At 42.1% G+C, this 22,968-nt stretch overlaps 2 protein-coding genes across 3 annotated transcripts; one reads left to right on the top strand and one right to left on the bottom strand.

Annotated features, from left to right (window-relative positions):
* The first annotated feature begins 7,494 nt into the window (after positions 1–7,494).
* Positions 7,495–17,507, top strand: hif1an (hypoxia inducible factor 1 subunit alpha inhibitor). The gene is made up of 8 exons (XM_080481657.1): positions 7,495–7,995; positions 10,860–11,110; positions 11,583–11,731; positions 11,850–11,995; positions 14,357–14,463; positions 15,041–15,104; positions 15,192–15,302; positions 15,583–17,507. Exons 1-8 carry the CDS (start codon positions 7,816–7,818, stop codon positions 15,652–15,654), a joined length of 1,080 nt encoding a protein of 359 aa, XP_080337783.1. The 5' UTR covers positions 7,495–7,815; the 3' UTR covers positions 15,655–17,507.
* A 74-nt stretch (positions 17,508–17,581) lies between these two features.
* On the bottom strand, positions 17,582–22,371 carry cuedc2 (CUE domain containing 2). 2 transcript variants are annotated; one of them, XM_080482010.1, is made up of 9 exons: positions 22,229–22,371; positions 21,529–21,614; positions 21,292–21,435; positions 20,870–20,931; positions 20,613–20,746; positions 20,341–20,508; positions 20,194–20,258; positions 20,048–20,108; positions 17,582–19,950 (listed from the first exon to the last, which is right to left on the bottom strand). In XM_080482010.1, exons 1-9 carry the CDS (start codon positions 22,322–22,324, stop codon positions 19,804–19,806), a joined length of 963 nt encoding a protein of 320 aa, XP_080338136.1. In that variant the 5' UTR covers positions 22,325–22,371; the 3' UTR covers positions 17,582–19,803. The 2 variants fall into 2 exon arrangements, with proteins under 2 accessions (XP_080338136.1, XP_080338137.1); XM_080482011.1 differs by having other exon boundaries at positions 21,529–21,619; positions 22,229–22,320.
* Between the last annotated feature and the right edge of the window lie 597 nt (positions 22,372–22,968).

Genomic DNA, 22,968 nt, shown 5'->3' on the forward strand with positions numbered 1-22,968 from the left:
CAGCAGACCAACGAGCACAGAAGACTTTTCAGCGTGCTCCTCTATCGTGCCTTTCTCAATTTCGCCTCAACAAATACCTCCCGTTCTCTCCCTCATCATTGGTAATCCTCAAAGAGCCTCCCTAACTCCTGAGCGCTTGGAAATTTCTTCACTGTTTAATACTAGTTTAATTAACTTTGTCCAGACAGAGTAGGGCCTTGGGGGTGGAGGGCATGAGGCAAGTTGCCCTTAAAAATCAGCCCGCCTCTAATTTTGTATGCTAATCTCCTTTTTCACACCGCCCTTCCTCGGGAGTGGGGGGAAAGAAATGTTGGGAAAACTTTGGGTTGCCTGTGCAAGGCTTCCTGTGGCTGTTTTATTTCTGGGCCCACCTATTTGGATCCTTTCACTCCTCTAGGGCCTTCCTTTGCTCGATTTAACAATGAATGCAGAGCTAATCAGCTCTCTCGGAAATGCACCACTGTCGAGCAAGGTAATCCCTCCTTCTCTACTCTCAATGGGCCGTCGCCTTCTAAAGGACTTTGGGAAAAGGCTTTGCACAGATTCACACTGTTCACTCAAAAGAAGTTAGTTCAAGTATTGTGCCCAAACAAGTGGGTTTTATAAACACATGCTTGCCAGGATACTCACCCCACCTGCAAGTAAGAAGTGCCAGGCCCAGGCAGACCAGCACATGGCAGCCGAAGCCCAAGCCCTTCAGACAAGAAGCCACATGAAAGGGGAGATTAGAGGGCCCATTGAGAAGGGGGCGTTCATTTCTGCACCTTCCTCCTTTTGCTCGGTGAAGTGTCAAGGAAACACCTTGTTGACATCTTATTTACCTAATAATGATCATAATCAAAACTCCTCTCTCCTCTGATGACCCGTGGGCAGGCTGGATTGCTCTGCCTGGCACCAAACAAAACGCTCTCACCAACAAAAAGATCCAGCCATACCAAGCTTTTGCCCCGTGGCTCCGTGGAAGTTCAGCAATATATTGTGTTCGAGCCTACAGGAGATGTCCGTTCAAAGGTAATGCAGAAATATAGTTACGACCATTATTTTGGACTCAATCAGTCAAGCCTGCTGTAAACCTGGGTTGTGCATTATAGTGATATCTGGCGTTTGCTGATCTCTAACACCCACATGTAAAGAATAATCCCTCCTTGCTGGCCGAGCTGAGAAATTTTGTCTTATGAACCTGTGAGTCTATTTCATCAGTGAGCATCAGCTGTGCAAAAGCAGCAGAGATAAAAGAGGGCATTGCTCTCGGAGGCAGCATGTGTCAGCCACTGCAGGACTGCGGGTTCAGCTGACACGAGCACAGAAATATCCGACGAAAAAAGACAGCAAATCCATGCCCACAGTATACTGCAACGCTTAATCTCTGTGTTTTATATTGTGCTCTTGTCTCTGTCGTCTTCTGCTTCCATATATATTGTGTCTTTGTTCTGCACAATGCCTCTTCCCGTTCCATTATAACAGGCGTGTGAAACAGCACATAGTGTCGGTCATGATTGAAACATTGGATTCCCCTCGCCACAGAGAGTGACACGACCTCCGACCGAGGGGTCTGAACTTCCGTCTCCCAGGCCGGCCCTGCCATTTTCAATCTGCAGGAGCACATGAGTCCAAGGTGGCAGCAACTCTGCCGCGGCTTCAGCCGCATGCTTTCGTTCAACAGCTTATGGAATTAACTTCTGATCTGGAAGCAAATATGCAAAGGTGGCAAAAGTACACACACATTTCATATAGTGCTCATATTTGGGTGAATTCATTTTTTTCTTAACTCAAGCAAAAGTTTTATTACAAACCAAAAAAATAAACCCAATTTTTTTTCCCCATTTTAATAAATTAATGTCCGTTTTAATGTGGAAACCGATTTCTTCTTTCTGATTTCCTGGATTGCAAATTTATAAGGAACAAATTTCATCCAAGAAAAACTGAGGAGTATCAGTCACCGATTACTGTATTGTAACTTTGCACTGCGTTTTTTGCAACATAAAAACTGACGTACTGCAGAGCACACCTGTTTCATTTGCACAATGAATGTGATCATATATCTGGTAAAAATGGCTCCTTGTTTTCCTGATCTTAGAAGTAGTGAGATGTGCTTAGCTGGAACAAAACACGAGATGTTAATTTATATGTTAAGTGTCATCATTTTCCCAAATTTTAAAACTAATACAGAAGATATAACTTTGTCACTGTGTAGTAAAAACATTTACTGAAATATTCTGTGATTGTCTTTCAAAGGATGGAATGAAATGAGGAAAGTTCCAAACTACAGTGACTTGCTTGATTAAATGTATTAAATAATGACATGGACATGAAACCGTTTTTAAGAGTGCTGTTAGGGTCACTGTTTCTCCTGAAATACTAAATATTCACATCAGCACATTTCAGTTAAAATCATCTTCCTGTTTGGCCTGCTTTGAGTGTTGTTTTTTTTTATGTCATGCTTGAAAGCCTCATCTTGAGATAACAAAAGATTTTGTTTTGTGTTATCGTAAAAAAAAAAAGGAAAATAAAATAAAAATAATAGTTCCACATACAAATTAAAAATAAATCCAAGGTAAATCAACTTTTGTGAAAATGTGAAAAAAATTAAAGTCAAATATCTTTAAAATGCACAAATATACCTATATATATATATTTTTTTTTTTTTCCTATTGGGCATTACAATACAACTGTTTCCCGATTAAAAATGTTGGTTTGATGTTGATTTTAAAGTTTTGCCGTGTTCAGAGAGCCCCCTGGCTCTGCAGAGGCCTCGGCTTTCCCAGGTACACTATCATCAGGTAGCTGGTGATAATGCAAACAATTAAAGCTGGGAAAATGACTTTTAATGCTTCAGAGAATCCCTGACTAATAGGATTTATGGCTTAAGGGTTTTGGACCCACAACACCTAGAGGGGCGAGGGTCACCGAGAATGTGAGAGAAAGCCATCACAGATGAGTGGTGCAGGCACCATGTGCTCCGGTTTTACATGAAGCAGTGAAACACGGAAATATGTAGCTGCTCTTCATTTTTTTTTTTGGCGTCTTTACATTCATCCTTGCTTTTTGCCACTGCCTTGCGCTTGCACTATTTGTAAGGTACCCTCCACTTATCGGGAAATCATTGTAACAGTAGCTCCCTAAGAGGGTCTTATCAGCTTGTCTTTATTTGTTGTGGAAGAGGGAGCATCGGCCCGTGTTTGTTTGTATCAGAGGGATTGAGATACAAGCTTTATTGTGACTCACCGGGGTGTTCAGTCACCTGGCTGTGGGTGTCTGCAGAGAAGTGGAAGAAAGAAGGATCAGCTCAGCTCATCTCAGCTCAGCTCAGCTCACTGATGTGCACAGGAAACGCAGAGCATGGGAACCCAGCAGGAAGCCCGAACCAGCTCCTGCAACGCAAATCTTAAGCCCGACAATGGTCAAAGTGATTAATAAAGAACATTTCCCCCCCCCCATCTGCTTCTGAACCGGGGTCGTATTTGGGAAAACAGAGCATTCGCTGAGCAGGCGACTGAGCAAGGTGCAGTGTCCACAGCATTCTGCTGTGTCATACAAATCCTCCAGTGATCGATGCAAGTAGCGCAGAAGCCAAAAGTATATCATAGTTAAATATTGGTTCTGTATTTCAAACGTGTTTGTTCAGCAGAGAGCCATTGCCTGGGGCACGAAAGTGACTCATGAGAAAGAAAAAAACCCCAAAAAACCTCCCTTGATTATATACAACACGCACTCCCTCCGTGACATGTTTGCATGCCACAGCAGGCAAAGCGCAGGTGGGATCGCACACGACAGACACACTTCCAGGGTGTTTGTGCTCACAGAATTCGCGTTTTGTTTTGTGCCGCATCTTTACGGATCAGAAGCATAGTTAGATTAAAAAAAAAAATAGATTTATTAGAATTATACTGTAGAGTCCAGGAAGTCTCCATTTTACACAGAGTCGCAGGGTGCCGGAGCCCGTCTCAGGTTACAGAGTGCAGAGACAGGAAACAGCCTGGACCGATCACCAGTCCATCGCTGGGCAAACACAGAGACCACACTCAATTTCGAGCCACGGGTTGCTCTGGAACATGTGCGTGGACTTTGAGAGGATTGCAGAATACCCGTTGAAAAACCGTCCACGCACAGGGAGAACATGCAAACATTTGAGACCCGATCCTGTGACGCCGCGAGAAGAGAGCCGCCAACCTCTGCGTGATTCTGTCCCTAATTTTAAACTTTCTTAATTTATTATTTAAATTTTAAGCACTTTGCTTTTTTTTTTTTTTTTTTTTTTTTGTGATCACTTCACTCTTTGTAAGATTCACTGGAACTCTAACATTGTATACTGTGCAGCAGTTTTTATAATTATGTTATGTAATAACAGCAAAAAAACATGCCTAATTAGGCTGGGCATGATTTGTCTCGATAAATAAGATTTTAAACCAACAGCCTCTGCTTCATGCAGTGGGAGTAGTACACAAACAAACAAACAAATTCAGCCGGTAATGTTCAACCACTCTAAATCCACAGTGAGGCCCTTCCAAATGAATGCCGGTGTCCAGATAGATAAAGACTGGAACGGCACCATTCAGATAATATAACATATCCTCACAGGAAAGGTTGTTATCGTAAACAAACTCTGTTCATCACTATAAATTTGCACCTTAATGTCTTACAGTGAAATGTCATAAAGTATTTATGATCTGTTTATATTCTGCTTCTACATTTTTAATGGAAGTACTTAAGGATGCAGCATTACCGGTTTTATTCTTTTATCCGTCATTCATTACCTCTGAATCGTCATTATCATTGGTAGCAATCGTATTGATTGAGATTTGATGGTATTGCAGTTTATGAATTTATCACAGCTTCTCATATTTTACTAGGTGATTTTGCATTTTAAATGATAAGGAAGAAGAATAAGCTAACTGGTTTACTGTCCGTGTCGGCAATCTTGGTTAGAATGACCAAGATAGAGAATAAGTCACATGTTGCAACACTTTAAAAAAAAAAGATGAAAAGATAATTGGGTTTTTCTTTTTTTGGGGCGTCCACAGGTTAGAAATACAACATTTTTTATTAGAAAATTCTAACAAATATACATTTTCTTCCTGGACAGAAACTGGCTTCCTGTGAGAACGTCACTGTCCTCGGTCATATAGAAGTACGCTGGAGTTCCTCAAGACTTGTAGGAAGTGGAGAGTTGTGTAGTTAATAACACTTGGTGCAAAACAAGAGGTGGATCATTGACTCGGCACAAATCATTGAGCGATATGCCCAATAAACAACACTGCCTGGTGCCTATTGGGCAGCAGTAGGCTGATGACCTGTTTTACTCTTGAGAAACATTGACCCCATGGTGGGTTAATACAGCATCTGGATTTCACTTTCTTCCGGTGAGTCTTTAATGATAGAAAGATCACATATCTAACCGATTGGGGGCTGGCAGTGGCGGTGACGGAGTTCTACTTTCTTCAGAAGGTCACATTAACGCATTGCCTCACTGAGGGACAATGAATGCCTTGAATTGTTCCGACTTTGAGTCAATAATCTTGTATGTTCTTGAGGCGGTGACTGGGTGTTTTTGTGTTAACATAAACAGTGTTGCAGGTGTTTTTACAGCACAAACAGGTTTTTACAACTGCTCCATATTCTTCCTGATACAACCGCCTCTTCAACAATGCGGCAGACATTGTTGACTCTGTAGATAAGGTTTTGGCTTTTCTTGCAAATGAAGTGAATCCTACGTTCACACAAGAGTCGGCCCAAGAATAGATCCACTTCACGTGTTCATAATGTTTTTAAACGCTCATTGTTGTGGTATACTTAATAGTTACAGTCCATGTTTTAATTTACGCAGTTCATTTACGTTAAGAAAACCCCATTTCCAAGGATGCAAGTTTTTTCTTTCTTTCTTTCTTTTTTTTTTTTTTATTACAGAGTGCACCACTGTCTATCTCACCAAAACAGATACTTGTCATTTTCAGTGAGTTCGCAGAGTGTTGCCAAGGTGTTTCATGCTTCCTCTTCTCTCAGAGTATCAGGTTTAATAAAGACCATTGTTGAATTCCCATTTCCATTTTCAACACTTTATTTGTTCATGGCTGATCAACCCCTGAACAAAGCTATCTGTAGTTAGCCACACACTGCATATTATCAGTCTGGAGAAACATTTTCTGGGGTTAAACAATTGGAAGACACAATTTCAAATAACTACAGTGAGGCAGGAATCCTCGCAGGAGCACACACGTGAATGGGTTCTTTTGCATTCAGGGAGATGCAAATCTTTTCTGTTTGCTAGATTATCCACTCCCTGTACTCAAAAACATGGAGCAGACTCACATACTGTTTTCTATTACACTTTCATTTCGCCTAAGGCTTTCAAGCTGCATTTTGTTGGGTGTACAGTAATAAAACTCAGGTAAAACCGCATTAATTCAATAATGAAGAGACTCTGTCCCGGTGGCCACTCCACCCTATTCCAGTTCAACTTTTCATTCTGAAAACACCCCTTGCATTCAGAACCTTTTGTGATCTCTTGCGCCTCCTTGTGGAGGTGTTGTCAATGTAACGTGAACGGCATTCAAACTTTAGATTATTCACTTAAGGTAATTGAGAATTATAACATGCAAATGTAAATTTTTATATATCTCTGACTCCAAATTGCCTATAAACAGAGGCGCATTGTATTATAATGATAACATGTTCGGTTTTTTAAATTAGCCATAAAAGTTTTTATGAAAAAAACGTTATGCAATCAATTGAGAAAACGCCTTAAAACAAAGTCGTCTCTTGCTTGAAACAAGATAATTGAGCCATTATTGTAATTACATTTTGTCACTAGTGTAACAAGTTATTACATGATTGAAGAGGCATTTAAAAAAAATCGTTTCACAATGTTATAATGACAGCTGTTAATGTAATAATATATAATAAAAATAGCTGGATTTCTTAGAAATAAATACTTTTTCATGGAGGTTTTGTGCATTTTATTTGTTATAAAACAACCGGTATAGTGAATAGGATAACCATCCCAATTCATTCATTCTGGACACATACTCTGCAACAGTCTATCTCAATATAATAGCACAATTTTCTTTCACTAATTTAATAGATTATGGGCACGTGATTGCGTTATTGGCTTTCTTATATTCAGATGCAAAACCTATTATATTATTGGTAGTTATTATGTTATTGACCATTATTATATTGTTGGATGCTACACGCCGTAGTTTTATGTAATTTCTTAAATGTGCTGCTGAAGACAGAGCAGGACGTCTCTTGCTTCATCTTCATTCGTTATATTTATTGAGAAGTTTACTTCTTGCGTATATTCCTGGTCAACTCATGTCTACATTATAAGATCAGCGAATGCTGTTAGAATAACTATTCTGTTTGTATACGCACTTTTGTACTTCAGCGCTTCGGACTTTCAATTAAATAAATCGATCATATCCAACAGCGCCCCCCTGTGCTCGAATCCTCATTTTAAAGGGTGTAAGTGTCCTCCGCGCCGCTTGGTGTCGCTGTTTAGTCAATCGGCCACATTGAGGTGAAATGTTTCCTGCTGCCGTGTTGTGGTGGGAGTCGTTTGTTTGGAGGCTGTCAGCACGCTGACACTAGCCCCCCGGACCCGGGCGGTGTAAACACATAGACGGAACAGCGCCGTGCCGAGCGGCTGCAGCCTCCGTACCCCCACCCCCCCCCCCCCCCTTCCCTCTCCATGAATGAGCAGGCTCGCTTTAAAGCCCCGCTGCTGCTGACCGTGTGGACGGAAGAAGAGCCGGTCTCTGCTCGCTTCACAGTGCGGGACGACGCAGGCGGTGGTGCACCGGGCGCTCCTCGGAGACCATGGCAGCGGCGACCGTGGTGGAGGGGGACCCGACGACGAGCGACGGCGGGGCGGCTTTCTCCGACGTGCAGAGCCGCGGCTGGGATGAAGCGCAACTCCGCAAATATCCCTTCCCAACGAAGCCGATCCCCAGGCTGTCTCACACGGACCCCCGCGCGGAGATGCTGATCAACAACGAGGTAACGGCCCCGGGGAGTCGCACCGCTGACCCGGTTTTAACCGTCGGAGCCATGTCAAGATCCGCAAAGACAGCTGCAGCACAAAGCTCCCCGGAGCAACACTTTTAGCTCATCCCTGCCTATTGTCGCATCAGTATCCAGCAATGCACTGGCACTGACACGCTCCTGTCATTTTAATCAATGGGCGAAATGGAATCGCGGGCGAATTCATACACGGATGGAGTCTAATTTTAGAAGACACATGTTGTCAATACAATTCTATGCCATGTTTATATGATCGCCGAGTCCAAACGTCGGTGTTTTGAGGAAGACTGCAGGAAGCCAGACAGGAGGCTTCACTGTAGGACTGGGACAATAAAGCATCAGGAGATATGAGAAGCACTCAGACGCAAGTCCGAAGAGGGCTATAAAAGTCTTGCATAAAATTGACTAAACATCAGTTGAGCAATAAACACACTTTAAGGAGAGCAGCAGGTGTAGTTTGCATGCGACCACGTCAACACGAGGAGATTCGCCACAGATGTTTGATTGCCGTCAGCTGTCATTTGTTTTGCCAATGCATTAAAAACACCGCCAAGCCTTTTGGGGTCTTCATGTTGTCCACACTGACATTCGTTGGAAAGCACCTATACTGACAACACTGATGGATAGTTGAAATACTCCAACATTGTAAATTGAGGAGAAGTAAAGTTCACAGCAGTGTTTTATAGCTTGCAGCGGCTTTGCAGTAACATGATGCAGGCTGCTGCTTTAAACAGCTTGCAGGTTTCTGTCCAACTACAACAACCCGAAATGCTTTGCTCAGATGTCTATAATGTGCTCGAGTTGTTCCATCCTTGCAGACAAAAGACGCTGGTGGAGAAAAATCTGTCCGGGTGGTGAACCTCCGCCCATGTCTGCAGTCTTTTAGGAGGCTTGCATACCTGCCAATCATAAACAATAAGGAGCTTTTTTTTTTATCGAAACTACTGATTAAACAGTGACTTATCATGTATATGGCTTCTCGATTTAATGAATGACTGTTGACATTTGCCTTCTGAAGAACCTGCACCCTATGTACTGTTACCTGGAGGCTTGTCCCTTCTCTCACCAGAGCTTAAATTCTCTTTAACAACTTGCTTAGCTCAAATATTAACAAACAGCTTGTTGGGGTCAGAAGTGTATTTTGCGTTTCATTTCCTGCATGTGATCATGTCTCACTCAAATATAGGTCAGTTTCACATTAATAGCAGTGATTGCTTTCACTTTAAAGCAATGAGTGTACACAGGAATAGAAACGTCATCTTCAATACTTCCCCTTCTTCCTTCTGTCTACTTCTTTCGTTTTTTCTCACACCGACGTGAGACGTTTTTCAAGAATAGTGGCATCAGTCTGATGAAATCACCCCCTTTTATTGCAGTGGTACTCACATAAGGGACAAATGTATTTCCACATTTTCCTTCATACCCACAAATATCACCACTCTGCAGTTTTCTTCTTCAAACTTGTCCCATTCTGTCTTAAAAGTCACGAGGAATGACCCGTTGTCCCTCAAAGGTTACCGATTAAAAACGGTGACGGTAATATTTAACACATGTCCATTGCTTTTTTGTCTGTTTGTGACTCAAAACGGGTTCAAAGTTAATGTTTAGAAGACAAGCTGGCTGTTGTTACCATGACTGCTCAACATAAACACCCCCTGTAATTTCGTTTTTTTTTTCTGTGTATTGTGACTTAAATCAAAAAGCTGGAGGAGCTGCAGCAAACTGGTCATTTATAATTCACATCCATGATCCTAAATGAGTCGCGCTGACTTCTGCTACTGAATAAGCTGGTCCCGTTATCCCTGCACATCTTATTGATCCATTGAAATAGCTATCCAATTAAAAATAAATAAATAAAGCATTCGCAATCGCCAAACCCATTCAGGACATATGATGTGAAATCCAGCCCGACGAGCGGCCCGCGGTTTCTCTGCTGGCAGCTGCATCAATACGAACGAGAATTGGATTTAAAAACCGACTTTTAATCACTAAAAACCGCGAACTTTAAGCTGCGCCTGACGCACGAGCATCATCCGGCTCCTCCCGCGAAAGTGAAACCTGCAGCGCGCGTGTCGCGCGCGCGCGGAGCGGGAGCGCGCACTGCCATGTACGTTCTTTTAGTCACGTAGCCCCTCTGAGCGCGGGGCCGCCCGCCTTACGGTGCAGCGGGGCTGTGGGCATTTCTGCAGGCTTCTCGAACACTTTATCGAGCATGTTTTTGTGGAAAGTTTGCTCGACTGAATTGTCGCATGACTACATAGAGAGAAGTACTCCTGAATCCTGCAAGTTCTACTCCATATAGTCCTACTTTAGGATGTCATAAATATTCACACGGGATGAAAAGAGACTGTTGTGTACGGGCATCTGCAGAAACCTTTTTCCCAGCATGATTTTTTTTCTTCCTTCTGTGATTGTTGAGGAGCATGCATGAGGAAAATCAGACATACTGTAGACCGAAAAGCATCCTGCATAAAATCTGGCAAATTCCATGTTGCAAGAGACCTTGTGAATACACTGAATTAAAATAAACAAAAAGACTAAATCATGTGCAAAGCTGTTAATGTAACAGTCATGTTTACTTTCTGTGAAGACTTACCAGATACTTTATTAAAAGCATCTAACTTACATGAGATGAGTTTTCCCCTCATTGATCCCAACATCCTTTGACAATAGTTAAATAAGAACGTAAAAGTCGAAACATGCAAAAGTCTGATAAGTTGGGGATGGTTCAACCCAATATGGTTCAGCTGTGCAGTCAAACTTATTTGCAATAAACTAATGTCCCTTTAATTGTTTTGTGGCGACAATGGAGTGAAATGATCTTGTTCTTTTCTCCCCAGGAGCCGGTGGTCTTAACTGACACAAACCTTGTTTACCCAGCTCTAAAATGGGACATTGCATACCTCCAGGAGAACATTGGAAATGGAGATTTCTCGGTTTACACGGCAGAAAACCACAAATTTCTCTACTACGACGAGAAGAAAATGGCCAACTTTGAGAACTTTGTCCCCAAGTCTCGGCGGATGGAAATGAAGTTCTCTGAATTTGTTGATAAAATGCATAAAACGGAAGAAATGGGAGGAGAGGAGAGGTAGGATATGAATAAAACGGTGTTTTCGCTGGCGCCTTGTACATCTATGCATGTATATGATTGCATGGCTCTACATTTACATTGACCCTGCTGATCAAGCGGTTGAGTGGCCCGCAGCCTGCCGTGGTTGTGCGACAGGTGTGGTTGGCAGTGGAGGGTGTTTTCGCCCATAAAACCAAATGCAGCATGTGAAAGTGGAGCGAATGACTAAGCATTTAGAGCGGATAACGTAATTCCTCTGACCTGGACTGACCTGGACCGCCGGCGCACACATAGATCACTTACCGAAAGCACGGCTCTGTTTTTTCGCTCAGGCTTTTAACTCTTCATCACGATCCATCTCAGTCATCTTGTTCGTCACGGGTTTCAGGGAGACTAAGTGGGAGTGTGTTTTCATCGAACCGGTGTCCCACACGGACCGCTCTTTTGAAAAATTAGCTGCATTTGCTCTCTTTTTATTTTGTGTTCTAAGAGTATACCTGCAGCAGACCCTGAACGACACCGTAGGAAAGAAGATTGTTGTCGACTTTCTGGGCTTCAACTGGAACTGGATCAACAAGCAGCAAGCCAAGAGAAACTGGGGGCAGCTGACATCCAACCTGCTGCTCATCGGCATGGAGGGTATGTTCCCGTCAGGAGTTACAGTTTCTGCTTTGGGATGTGTTTTATCTTGCCTCGGCAGTGTAACTGTGACTGCATTCGCCTCTGCACTTGTTGGACTCGCACTCTCTCGCCGTAGGCAATGTGACACCGGCACATTACGACGAGCAGCAGAACTTCTTTGCACAAATCAAAGGCCAGAAGAGATGTATCCTCTTCCCTCCGGGCCAGTTTGAGTGTCTCTATCCGTATCCTGTCCACCACCCCTGTGACAGGCAGAGCCAGGTAAGGTCTGGATCCACCTCGTTGTGATAGTGTGCAGGCTTTGCTTGTGCAAGTGAAAGGAGACAATATCACCGAGGGATATGCAGTGCTGCTCACACTTTTGAAATACTGTATGTAGAAACAATGTTGGCCACTTTAGTAGTAGTGAGATGATACAGGGACGTTTCTCTTTGGCCAGATTGTGACAGAGCAGCTTCAGGGTCGACCTTGTGGACACACTTCCACCTTCTTTTTATTCCTTTTAAAAACTTCTGCATCACTTAAGTTCATGTGGGGCTGCTTCTTCTGCTGCTTATTGGAGCGTGTTAAACAACTGAATGACACATCGCCGCCCCAAGTGTTAGGAAGTGGCATTGCGGCTCACGGGAGCAGAACTGAAAGTTTTTCAGCGCCCAGTAGTTGGCTCGTGACCCCAAGGCCCAATGGTTGAGATTCACTGGTGTAGATTGTCTCGAGTTTGACAATTCTTGCAGTTTGTTAGTTCCTTGAACCATGTTGAAATGTTTTTTTTGTCCCAATTGGTTTTTAATAATGTTACATATCACTTTGTAAGAAATTAATGGCATTTGTACATATAGTTTATTAATGATATTAATATAATCAAAATATACAAACAATGGAAATGTAATTACAATGTATACAACCATGTACAGTGGGGCAAAAAAGTATTTAGTCAGCCACCGATTGTGCAAGTTCTCCCACTTAAAATGATGACAGAGGTCTGTAATTTTCATCATAGGTACACTTCAACTGTGAGAGACAGAATGTGAAAAAAAAAATCCAGGAATTCACATTGTAGGAATTTTAAAGAATTTATTTGTAAATTATGGTGGAAAATAAGTATTTGGTCACTTCAAACAAGAAAGATCTCTGGCTCTCACAGACCTGTAACTTCTTCTTTAAGAAGCTCTTCTGTCCTCCACTTGTTACCTGTATTAATGGCTCCTGTTTGAACTCGTTATCTGTATAAAAGACGCCTGTCCACAACCTCAAACAGTCAGACTCCAAACTCCACTATGGCCAAGACCAAAGAGCTGTCGAAAGACACAAGGAAAAGGATTGTAGACCTGCACCAGACTGGGAAGAGTGAATCTACAATAGGCAAGCAGCTTGGTGTGAAAAAATCAACTGTGGGAGCAATTATCAGAAAATGGAAGACATACAAGACCACTGATAATCTCCCTCGATCTGGGGCTCCACGCAAGACCTCATCCCGTGGGGTCAAAATGATCATGAGAACGGTGAGCAAAAATCCCAGAACCACACGGGGGGACCTGGTGAATGACCTGCAGAGAGCTGGGACCAAAGTAACAAAGGTTACCATCAGTAACACACTACGCCGACAGGGAACCAAATCCTGCAGTGCCAGACGTGTCCCCCTGCTTAAGCCAGTGCATGTCCAGGCCCGTCTGAAGTTTGCTAGAGAGCACATGGATGCTACAGCAGAGGATTGGGAGAATGTCATGTGGTCAGATGAAACCAAAATAGAACTTTTTGGTATAAACACAACTCGTCGTGTTTGGAGGAAGAAGAATACTGAGTTGCATCCCAAGAACACCATACCTACTGTGAAGCATGGGGGTGGAAACATCATGCTTTGGGGCTGTTTTTCTGCTAAGGGGACAGGACGACTGATCCGTGTGAAGGAAAGAATGAATGGGGCCATGTATCGTGAGATTTTGAGCCAAAACCTCCTTCTATCAGTGAGAACATTGAAGATGAAACGTGGCTGGGTCTTCCAGCATGACAATGATCCCAAACACACCGCCCGGGCAACGAAGGAGTGGCTCCGTAAGAAGCATTTGAAAGTCCTGGAGTGGCCTAGCCAGTCTCCAGACCTCAACCCCATAGAAAATCTGTGGAGGGAGTTGAAAGTCCGTGTTGCTCGGCGACAGCCCCAAAACATCACTGCTCTCGAGAAGATCTGCCTGGAGGAATGGGCCAAAATACCAGCTACTGTGTGTGCAAACCTGGTAAAGACCTATAGGAATCGTTTGACCTCTGTTATTGCCAACAAAGGTTATATTACAAAGTATTGAGTTGAATTTTTGTTATTGACCAAATACTTATTTTCCACCATAATTTACGAATAAATTCCTTAAAATTCCTACAATGTGAATTCTTGGATTTTTTTTTCACATTCTGTCTCTCACAGTTGAAGTGTACCTATGATGAAAATTACAGACCTCTGTCATCATTTTAAGTGGGAGAACTTGCACAATCGGTGGCTGACTAAATACTTTTTTGCCCCACTGTATATCCATCAATTAATAATTTAACGGTTGATCTTTGTTCTAAACAAATGTCTGTAGTAACAACCAGGTCATGTATCCTATTGCGTCGTGTAATTTTCTGTTACAGGTTGATTTTGATAACCCCGACTATGAGACGTTCCCCAATTTCAAAAACGCTGTTGGCTATGAGGCCGTCGTGGGCCCTGGAGATGTGCTGTACATCCCCATGTATTGGTAAGAGTCTCTTCCACGTGGCTCATCTATAGAAACCATGTAAACAGTATTTACCTGGCATAATGGCTTATCTGTGGAACATTGACTTCTGGGAATCGCCATCCGCTGCTGTGTGTATTTTTTTTAAATTTTTTTTTGTTTTCACGCTCTGCAGTTCCTTTCACTATGAAATTGTTTGATTTAACAGCTGCAGAGGCATCATCCGCTAGTCACTTTGTTTACTGTGATTTATTGATCTCTGCATAATTAGTCGACAGTGGTGCAGTCAGAATGACTTGCAGGCAGTTGTAATTGGTTGTAATTGTTTCTATTAAAACTGGATCATGACTCCAAATGGTATCACATAATGACTCTTTAACTGGTAAGATTGAATACCGGTGGTAACAGTAGCCAGAGGTTTGTACTGATTTGAATAAATCAAAACTCCAGACATTCCTTCTAATGGCAGGCTTTAATTAAAAATACACTAAACTCCCGATTTGGAGGTAAAATATCAATCCTCGTTTAAGCTTTCGTTCAGAAAATTGTTCTAGTTTAGCTTATTTTTTGTGTTTTTTTTTTTCCACTCTTTCTTTAGGTGGCATCACATTGAATCCTTGTTAAATGGTGGAGTAACAATTACTGTAAACTTCTGGTACAAAGTACGTATATCTAAATAGCTATCACCCTGAATTCTCCACACTTGTTCTTCCCAGTTCCACAATTTGTCTTTTTTTTTTCCTCCGTAGGGTGCTCCGACCCCGAAGCGGATAGAGTACCCGCTGCGAGCTCATCAAAAGGTGGCCATCATGAGGAATATTGAAAAAATGCTGGGAGAAGCACTTGGAGATCCACACGAAGTAAAAGCACTTGGTTCTTAATACGCGCCGCTCTGCCTGCTGCCGCTTCACAGATTGCAGTAGTCACACTGCCCGTTTCTAGAACATCACATCAGACCCACATTTAGGTCACCTGTCGCGTGAAATCTCCAGAGCACGCTGACCCTTCCAGAAACCCAATTACTGTGAATATTTATGGCCTACCTGGTTTTAGTACGGAGGCAACATTTCGGCATTGCGGGACAAAACAATATGAAAACACGAGAAGTTAATCTTCATGTTTGGTTTTTTTTCGTTGCAGGTTGGACCTTTACTGAAAACCATGATCAAGGGGCGATATGAGCAGAATGACAGTTCCAGCTCCAACCTCTAACAATGAAAACTAAACTGCTTTGACTACGGTATGCATGTGGAAGTGACACTGCTGTGTGTGTGCGCGTGTGCGTGTGTGTGTGTGTGTGCAATGCACATTTTATCTTCGGAGCTACACTTTGCTGCATGGCAACAAACCAGTCTGCTTCAATCATCTCCGAGTGCCACCCGCGTCACGGCGATAAAAGAAGAAACACTGGACTATCTCATGGGAATAAGACCTACTTGAAGAAGTTTCTCCTCTCTTCCCTGAAGACGAAGCCTGGTTTGGCCTCGGGGTGGATGTGTTTACGCCCGACAGTGTCCGCTCAGCAGTCCAACTGTTAACTTTCAGGATCGGTACCGTTTAAAAAAACCTGATTACTTTGACCACTAATGAATAAGACAAACAAAAAGAAGATATATTCAGTTCAAGTCAGTTTCATCCTGGAGATTACTTCTATACACAATACTTAAAGTGGTGGCTTGATTGGTTGTTTTTTGAATTATCTCTCCATCCTCATCACCACAATGCTTCAGTATAGGCACAAATCTCAACGGCTCACAAGTAAAATACCCTAAAAACTGATAAGATTTAACAAATGTGTGTGAAAAAAAAAAGTTAATATTCAGCTGAAGGATCACAGCTAAGTTTTTTTTTTTTAAAGGAGTGATTGCTTTTTGTTTTATAAATGCTCATTTGTATTTCAATGACTTCACTAGACGTGCTGCTGTTGGTCTGCGTCATAGTGATTAAAGAGGTTTGCTGCAGATAAATGACACTGCAACTTGTAGTTGCAAATATTAGGGATCAGAAGTTAAATAGTTATGAACTGTTGCTGGGGAAATTTTCCACCATGATTGATTCAAAGTGTTTGCAGAGTCAAACGATGAAATGAGCCGTGTATTGGAAAAAAAAATAAAATAAAAATAGCTGTGTTTGAAAGGTTTCACGAATCGAAGGCCGCAGCGTCTGTGCTCCAACTCACCTGGTTGTAACCCGTCGCTTGTTATCTGCCTTTCTGCTCAGCAGAAAGGCAGATATGACACACATCAGTTTCAGGTATTTCGGAGCTGGAATGTGGAAAAGGAAGCAGGACCGAGGCCTCCTGGTGCCCGCGTCTGGCACCGTTACAAAAAGCCAACAGGGGGTAATCTGCAGCCATCTAGTGGCTGGGTTTAACGCTGCATGTTAAAAGCATGAGCCATGTACCACTTCTCTTAAGGCTAGTAGTAATAACTGGAGCAGGTCTGAGTTAAAAACAGTTCTGCAGCGGGTGCAAGAAGCCTGGTTCCTTTTGAAAACCTGGATTCGTGATTTCTGACCTCGAAGGGACGACAGTGCCAGCCCAAAGTGCTCTCCAGACACGTGATGTATGTTTAGCAAAAAAACAAAGAGGCAATAAATCCATATATTGTGCTGTTATGTGCCAAACCAGCGTACAAACGAGTGGATGATTGTCTTAATATTCAGAGAATCATGTTGGATATTCTCCCCCCCCCCCCAATCTGGATCAATTCTGCCTTCATGTTTCTCATGTGCTTCTCATAAGCAGCACAATGATCAAATAAGTGCTAATTCTTTTGTAATTTATAATTTAACTGCGATCAGATGGATGTTCTATCTCGTCTGTTGTTGCTGTGTTGACTGTGTTCACTGCAGGTGCGTTGCCCCAAACTGGCATGGCATTAAATGTTGCAAGAACTTGATTTTTCCAATTTGTTTTTCCACGTTACGGTAAACATGTTTTCGCTCTGGCATTAAGCAGCTTTAAAGGTGCGGTTTATAGACACAGAGTCATGTTTGTTTGTTTTTGTTTCATCATGTTGTCGCCTTCTTCCTCTGATTAAAAAAAAAAAAGTTTGCAAAATTTCAACCCGGCTGTGTTGTGATCCAGCGCTGAAATAATCCCAACCGTGTAAACGGAATGAAAACAAGACAACGGAGATGGTCGTCTACAAAAATTAGTCTTTATTTACTATAAATTGTGCGTCGGCGTTTTTCAGTTGAGACTTAACGGCTTTGAGAAATCCACTCCATGCTCTACACACCATCGTACAGTAATTAAAGAGAACACTGCTGCCGACGGTCACGGGTATCAGTAACAACACATCTGGTCAACTCAAAAACTACATCATACCACCAGTTCAAAAATAATCGCTTGTACTGTAGCTGCTCCCAAATGTTGCAAGGAGATACATAAATATATCTCAGGAAAAGAAGGAAATAACACATTTATCCTAATGCATGATTAACAAGAAAAGAGGATCCAGTCAGAAACCAACCAACAGCTGCAAAGCGAAGTAAAATTTAAAAAAAGGAAAATTTAAAATCCACACGACGGGATAATAAAAAGCCGTGATCCAGAACCACGTGGGTAAATATGTAAACCGAGGCCGAAAGCGAGCGCACAACCTTTTGTCCTCATGAATATATGATTGGAGACTCTGCAAATCTAAACATCTATATCAAAAATAAAGTGGGAGCTGCAGGAGTTCACTTCTATAGCAACAGCAGCTTTCGTCTAGTCCGCAGTGCAGTAAAATCATTTTACCCAAACGCTTGTGGGGTCACCGACAAATACGCAACCTCTCCTCATCAACCTTTGATACAGTGATAGGAATTGAATACTGCGGAGTCGTGGTCTATATAACTCCACTACAACTGAACAGACATCATCACAGCATCATATTACTGCATCGGATCCAAAGGAAGAAAAATAATAATAAATGAAATTGGCATCACTCAAATGACATGTACATTAAAAAATATAAAGCGGTTCAGCCTCGTGTTGGGCTAAGAAGTCCACAGCACCACAAAGAAACTATTTACAAATATTATCATAGAACCATCCACATTGATGTGTCATGATTGGGACTTTATAAATATACCACAGCAAGGAAAAGTTTGAGAAGGTGAGTGTTGTCAGACCTGCTGAGGAAGCCAACAGCAGATTAGCAGATGTGCGTACGCCCCCGTGTGACATTGTGTGTGTATCTAAAAAATACAAACAAAAAAACAACTGTATAACATTGATTGCAGGAATTGCTTTAAGAGTATTCCCTCTTCCTAAAGAGCAAACTACAACCATGTGGATTAATAAAGAAAAAAGATGTTCTTTTTTTTTTTTTTAAAGGTTTGTAAGTCCAGTCTTATCTATTATTTTTATGACAGAATCTGTCCTCAACATGGAGAATACAAGTATGGGACCATTTTTTTTTTTATAAATTTTTTTCTCTTCTTTCTGCTCAGGGTCATGCTGCAATGTTAAATTAAAACTTTTGATGACTCAGCAGTTTTTCCATTTCGTTCACTTTGGAAAATGTTCCCCCTGCACTTGGTTGTATTTTCCCGTTAACGTTCACACATTCAGAATATAAGAGATTGCTTTTTCACGTGCCTGCACAAACGTCTATGGCCAAAGTTGCATAAGAAGCTGTGGAAATTATTCGACGCCATCGGCTCCCGAAAGCATTTGGCAACAGTGGATTTCATCAGGCACGGTGGTAAATGGAGACGGTTTTACAGCGAGGTCACAGAGCAGCAGTGACACCATCATGTTTTCTGTAAAAAATATATCGTTTGACTCACTATATAGTATCCTTACGTTGCGTTTAAGTGAGTTACAGTACACATTACTTTAAAATGCTTAAAAACAATTTGTCTATGGGAGCACCGAGACGTTTCTTTCTTTCGTTTACGGCAGTCATCATGCCTACGTTCACAGCTCTGTTCACTGTGATGCTCGTGATTGTGTGAAGCCACAGGGGACAGTGACTTCTCCGGCTATGGATCAGACACGCTCGACTCCTCTCAGCTGTTGAATAATCCCACACTTACTACACACACACACAGGGGTGTACACACTTCTGTCGCACGTTGCAGGTTAGGCTGTTAAACAAAAACCACACGTTACAACAACATGACGAGAATATCACTCAGTTCGACAGCTCTGCAAATCAAACCACTGGTAACATAAGGTTTCAACCAAGGCATATGATGGTAATAATATTCTTCCAAAAAAAAAAAAAAAAAGAAGGTTATGACCACAATGATCAATCTCTTCCTATACTTGAGAGATATCGAACAATGACGTTGATAAATTAAAAAAAGAAAGTAATATTGTAAACAATATTGTCATTAGCTGCTCTTACAGTGTTGTGCTCATCATCAATGAAATCTGTACTTCCGTGCAGGCTTCAGGTTGACATACGTCTTCTTCATGTCCTCCGCCTCGTTTGTCTTCACGAGCTGATAGCGCTCTCCTTTTGTGGTGACCACCTGGTTGCCGTGGTAACGAACTAGCTTCTTTGGCGCCTGCAACAACAGCAATCACACTTTCAGGTGTGAATGCATTTAGTGTGAAATCTGAGTATATATATATATATATATTTGTGATTAATGGCAGACTTACATCTTTGGGAGGGACAGGCCGATGTGTCTTGTTATCTTCCTCTCTGTCCACGAGCATGTATCTAGGAAAACAAAAACCCAGTTTTAACCAAACCAAAAGCAAATGAGTGAGGTCAGTTCTTCTGAACATGACACAAATGGTCTTACTTCTCGAGGATGCTCTCTTTGAGCTTCTGGTCGGCCTGTGAGGAAATATTCTTCCCGTGGTTTACCTGAGACAGCGTGAAACAAAACGAGTCATCAGAGCTGTTGGAAGACAATGAGAGGCGGTCTCGGTGTGCAGTGGAGACTCACATTGAGAGGGGAGGGGCTGAGCTGGACATCTCCCTCTATGATGAGGCGCACAGCTTCCTCCATGTCTCCTTTGGCGATAGACAACGCGCTGCGGGCCTCGGACAGACTGCACTTGGGAAACATCTCCAGCAGGTGTTGCTCCTGAGCCTCCCACTCAGACACTGGCAGCTGAACACAAGACGGTTAAAAGTTCTCATTTCCTAATGAAAAGGACATTACCCAAGAAGATGCATCAACTGGAGTTCATTAATGTGAGCTGTTGAGACGATAACCTTGGCAGTGGCGCCCTCTGTCTGAGTTTTAAGGCACTGCGTTTCTATTCCTGGTTGGGGTTCGTTGGGCATTTTGGCCTCTTTCAATGTCATTTCTGCAGTTCTTTCCTTTGGCACATCATTTTCATCATCAACTAAAAAAAATAAAACAAAGAAATCGGCTTCAACACGCTGTGGTACAAGTGTTTTCGCTGATTATTTCTATGAGAAATACATAACAACACAATATTCTTGAAATCCAATAATTAAAACAATACCTGAGGTCCGAGCAGTGGCAAGCTTTGAAGCCAAGTTGAACATCATTTCACAGACTTTCACACTGTAAAAAACAAAACAACACACATTTGTGATTGATTTGGTACAAGTTGCATGTTTTTGTTCTTAATGCAACTTGAGGAAGCGAGGGTTAACCCCTTTTTAGGCGAGTGACTGTAATAGGTAGGATCCCGTTTCTTCTAAATGATCCATATGTTAGTGACGATCAGAGAAGACATGAAAAAGCTGTGCGGCGATATTGGTGTTTCTTGCGTAGGATTTGTGTGAATAATGACACAGCATGGAAGTTTGACTTTTAAATGACATGCTTTTTTTCCCCCCTCGTCTTTTTTTCCACCTTTTGGCCACCGCTACCATCAAATGACAGGATATACTAAGGAAAGAGAGAACCAGTCTTCTTTACCTGTCTATTTCAGCAAAGCCTGGTATGTAAGCCTCCAGCATCTCTGCAAAGACCTCCACATCAAAGTTCTCCTCAACACTCTGCTGTGAGCCAAGATCCTCCAGGACTCCAGTTATGTAAGACAGGAGAACATCATCCAGTGTGCTGCATCGAAGGTTAGAAAAAAAAAAAGAAATATAAAATCGCTCAAGCAAGACATCCCATGTAAATACAAGACATAAGTGATAAACACTTTACCTGAGATCTGCATCAGGGATGTAAGACTGGATAAACTCGTGCAGCGCATCGTGGATGATTTTGTGGAGGTCCATTGCTTTCCCCGGCTGTGCTGAGAGACAAATACACGGTGAGAGGAAGGCGAGGCTGCGAGGACCTTTAAATAACCGAACCATGAACCAAGTATGGCACATACTTCCAGGCCAGTCTTACGTGAGCTCGTTACAAAACCAGTCCTTACAAAAGCTTTTCAAATAGGACGAGATCGACTTATTCTAAAGATCGCAAGTTGAGATAGCTGTGTGAATAATAATAAAAAAAAAACAAAGACAAACATTAAACGAAGCTCAATATTGTAATAATCCAGTGTTCGGTGCAGTTTCAGGGGAAACACGACGCTCATCTGCAGCAATGTAACGAGCGGCTAATGGTTCATTATTAGCATTGGATGCTAAACAACAACAAGCAACACCGCAGCGTCTGCAAACCGAGCAGCACACACACACTGTCACACTTTCCCAGGATTATCTCTCTGCATTCACCCAACAAGGTTAACCCCTGTCCTTCATCTTGTGCGGAGAAATAACGCGGAGGTGCGGGCGCATTGGCGCGAGCTGGTGGCTACCATAATAACAACAGAGCTAACGATGCTAACTGTTAGCGCCCGACAAGCAGAGCCCGGATCCATCGTTTAGCGGGTTTTGACGGGAATCAGACCTACTGTGACGAGGTTTATGGAGACATGAATGTCGGAGGAATGTCCCCAGATGTGAGTGGAGAGGATGGTTCCACACGCAGGAGGCTGAACCCGCAACATTCAAAACACCACACGTCATTTCCCCCCCATTGTAAACAAAGCTCTGTACAGCTATATATATATATATATATATATATATATATATATATATATATATATATATATATATATATATATATATATATATATATATGTGTGTGTGTTCCTGATGTCATTTTAAGTATTTTAGTGTTTTTGTGTTACAGACAAAAAATCCTGGATGAGCTGCAATATTCTGCTTTTGAACTTATATACAACAGAAGCTATTATATTTGGCCCAAAACAAATAAATGTCCAAATAAATGGCTAAGAAGCACAAGAAGTCTACAATTTATTAAAAATTTTGCAGTGGGAGTATTGACAGGAACAACCAGGGGAGATCACATTTGTTTAATATATGCTTCCTGTGAAATGTAGAACAGAATTTTAAATTCTTCTTTTAACTTATAAAGCGCTGAATAACCAAGCTCTATTAGTGTCATATTACCTCAGAAGGACAATTTACTCTCAGATTGCTGGCTTACTGGAGGTTCCCAGATTTTTTAAAAGTCAAATGGGAGGCAGAGCTTTCAGCTCCTCTCATGTGGAAACAGCTCACAGTTTCAGTTAGGGAGGCTGACACAGCCTCAGCTTTTAACTTTCCCATTTAATAAAGCTTACAGTTA

Source organism: Lipophrys pholis (genome assembly GCF_963383615.2).
Source record: "Lipophrys pholis genome assembly, chromosome: 15".
Lineage (NCBI taxonomy): Eukaryota > Metazoa > Chordata > Actinopteri > Blenniiformes > Blenniidae > Lipophrys > Lipophrys pholis.